At 14.9% G+C, this 2,311-nt stretch overlaps 1 protein-coding gene across 1 annotated transcript; it reads left to right on the top strand.

Moving 5' to 3' along the window:
* Positions 1 to 1,523: 1,523 nt before the first annotated feature.
* On the top strand, positions 1,524 to 2,231 carry PRSY57_1124700 (40S ribosomal protein S18, putative; the record flags this gene model as incomplete). Its single annotated transcript, XM_012908211.2, has 2 exons — positions 1,524 to 1,727; positions 1,965 to 2,231. 2 exons carry the CDS (start codon positions 1,524 to 1,526, stop codon positions 2,229 to 2,231), a joined length of 471 nt encoding a protein of 156 aa, XP_012763665.1.
* Between the last annotated feature and the right edge of the window lie 80 nt (positions 2,232 to 2,311).

Below are 2,311 nucleotides of genomic sequence, written 5' to 3'. Positions count from 1 at the left end.
AAAAAAAAAAAAAATCAAATGGGCTACATATATATATATATATATATATATATATATATATATATATATTTTTTAACGGAATAACGTGAAAATTATACTTTTTGCGTTTTTTTATTTTTCCATTATATTATATAACTTTTGGATGTGTTTTGTAAAAAGCATACACGTCTTCCAACATAAAATCATATATAATTAAATGTTAACAATAAAATATGTGTTATAATATATGATACATATAAAAAATATGGTGCAGTTTTTTTTTTTTTTTTTTGTTTCTTTTAATATTATATTATTTTACGCATTCACATATACATAATATATTCATATAATATATATAATATATATATATATTTTATATAATATATAAAATCGTGAAATTATTTATATAATCTTATAATATTTATATAAATTTAAAAAAAAATTAAATGTTCAAATAATAAAAAATATATTTTTTATATAAAATACATCTCATCATTTATAAATATATTTTTTTTATATAATTTATTTGTACTATTATATGATATATAAAAAAAATATATATAATATAAGATATATATAATATATATTATAATATATAGCATCCCCTTAATGCACTTTTTTTATTATATATATTAAAAATATATTCAGAAAAATTGCATATATAATATATATGCATATGAATAATATATATATATTATATATATATATATATATGTACCTTTATAAAAATAATATTGTTATTTTATAAGGGCCCCAAAAAAAAAAAAAAAAAAAAAGGTACTTTTTCTTTATAATATATTATATTATATATATATTGAATAATTTATTATATATATTTTAGGTTATTCATTTTTTTAATATTATCCCTATTAATAATATATATATATATATATATATATATATATATTTATGTTTTATTTAGATATACCGCATAAAAAAAAAATTTATATATATTATAAAATACAACACCCATATTTCAAAAAAGGATATAAGTACAAGAATAATATAATGATTTATTTGTATATAAATTATATATATATAATTTATATTATATCATTAAATAAAATATCATTATATTTTAAATGTATATTATAAAATATACATTATAATTATTTTATATTAATTAAAATCCCTAATATAATAATAATAAATATATAAAATATAAAAAATATACTATATATATATATATATATATATAATATAATATAATATAATATAATAATTATACATATATATATATATATAATTAAAAATATTTCAAAGATACGTATAAGAAAAATAAAGTTTTATTTTTTACAATTACGAAAAGAAAAAAAAAAAAAAAAACATATATGTTTTTTAAATATTTTTGTAAAAAAATTAAAAAATAAGAAGAAATATATTTTTTTCCAAAATATATAATTTTCTCATTATATAATTATATATATTTTTTTCTTTAAGGAAAATATAATTTATTACATTTAAATTTAAAATATAAATTTCTTTTTAATCTATTTATATTTAATATATTTATTTTATTTTATTTTTCAAAAGTGTTATTAAAAATGTCACTACAAGTAATAGATAATAATGATTTTCAACATATATTAAGAATTTTAAATACAAATGTAGATGGTAAAGAAAAAGTAATTATTGCCTTAACAGCTATTAAAGGTATTGGAAAGAGAATGGCAACTGTTATATGTAAACAAGCAAATGTTGACCCCACTAAAAGAGCAGGAGAATTAACTACTGAAGAAATAGATAATGTAATAATATGAAAAATAATACCATATATGTTTATCACATATATATATATAATATATATATATATATATATATATATATATATATTTATTTATTTATATTTTATTATATTTCATTTTGAGGAATATAAATACTTATATATATCCCTTTTTGAATTCCCATTAATATAAATTTTACCAAATTATGTATTTATAAATATATACATTTGTACATATATATTTTTCTTTTCCTTTATATAGATCGTACATATTATGAGTACTCCTACCCAATTTAAAATCCCTGATTGGTTTTTAAACAGGAGAAAGGATTTGAAAGAAGGAAAAAATATTCATGTTATTGCTAACCAACTTGATTCTTACTTACGTGAAGATTTAGAAAGAATGAAGAAAATTAGATTACACAGAGGTTTACGTCATCACTGGGGATTAAGAGTTCGTGGACAACACACCAAAACTACTGGTAGAAGAGGAAGAACTGTTGGTGTTGCCAAAAAGAAAGGAGCATAAATTAACTAGCCATTTTTTTTTTTTTTTTTTTTTTTTTTTTTTTTTTTTTAAATATTTTTTTTAATTTTTTTTTTAATTTT

This window comes from Plasmodium reichenowi, chromosome 11, assembly GCF_001601855.1.
Source record: "Plasmodium reichenowi strain SY57 chromosome 11, whole genome shotgun sequence".
NCBI classification, from domain to species: domain Eukaryota; phylum Apicomplexa; class Aconoidasida; order Haemosporida; family Plasmodiidae; genus Plasmodium; species Plasmodium reichenowi.
This window is presented reverse-complemented; position numbering and strand designations above follow the sequence as displayed.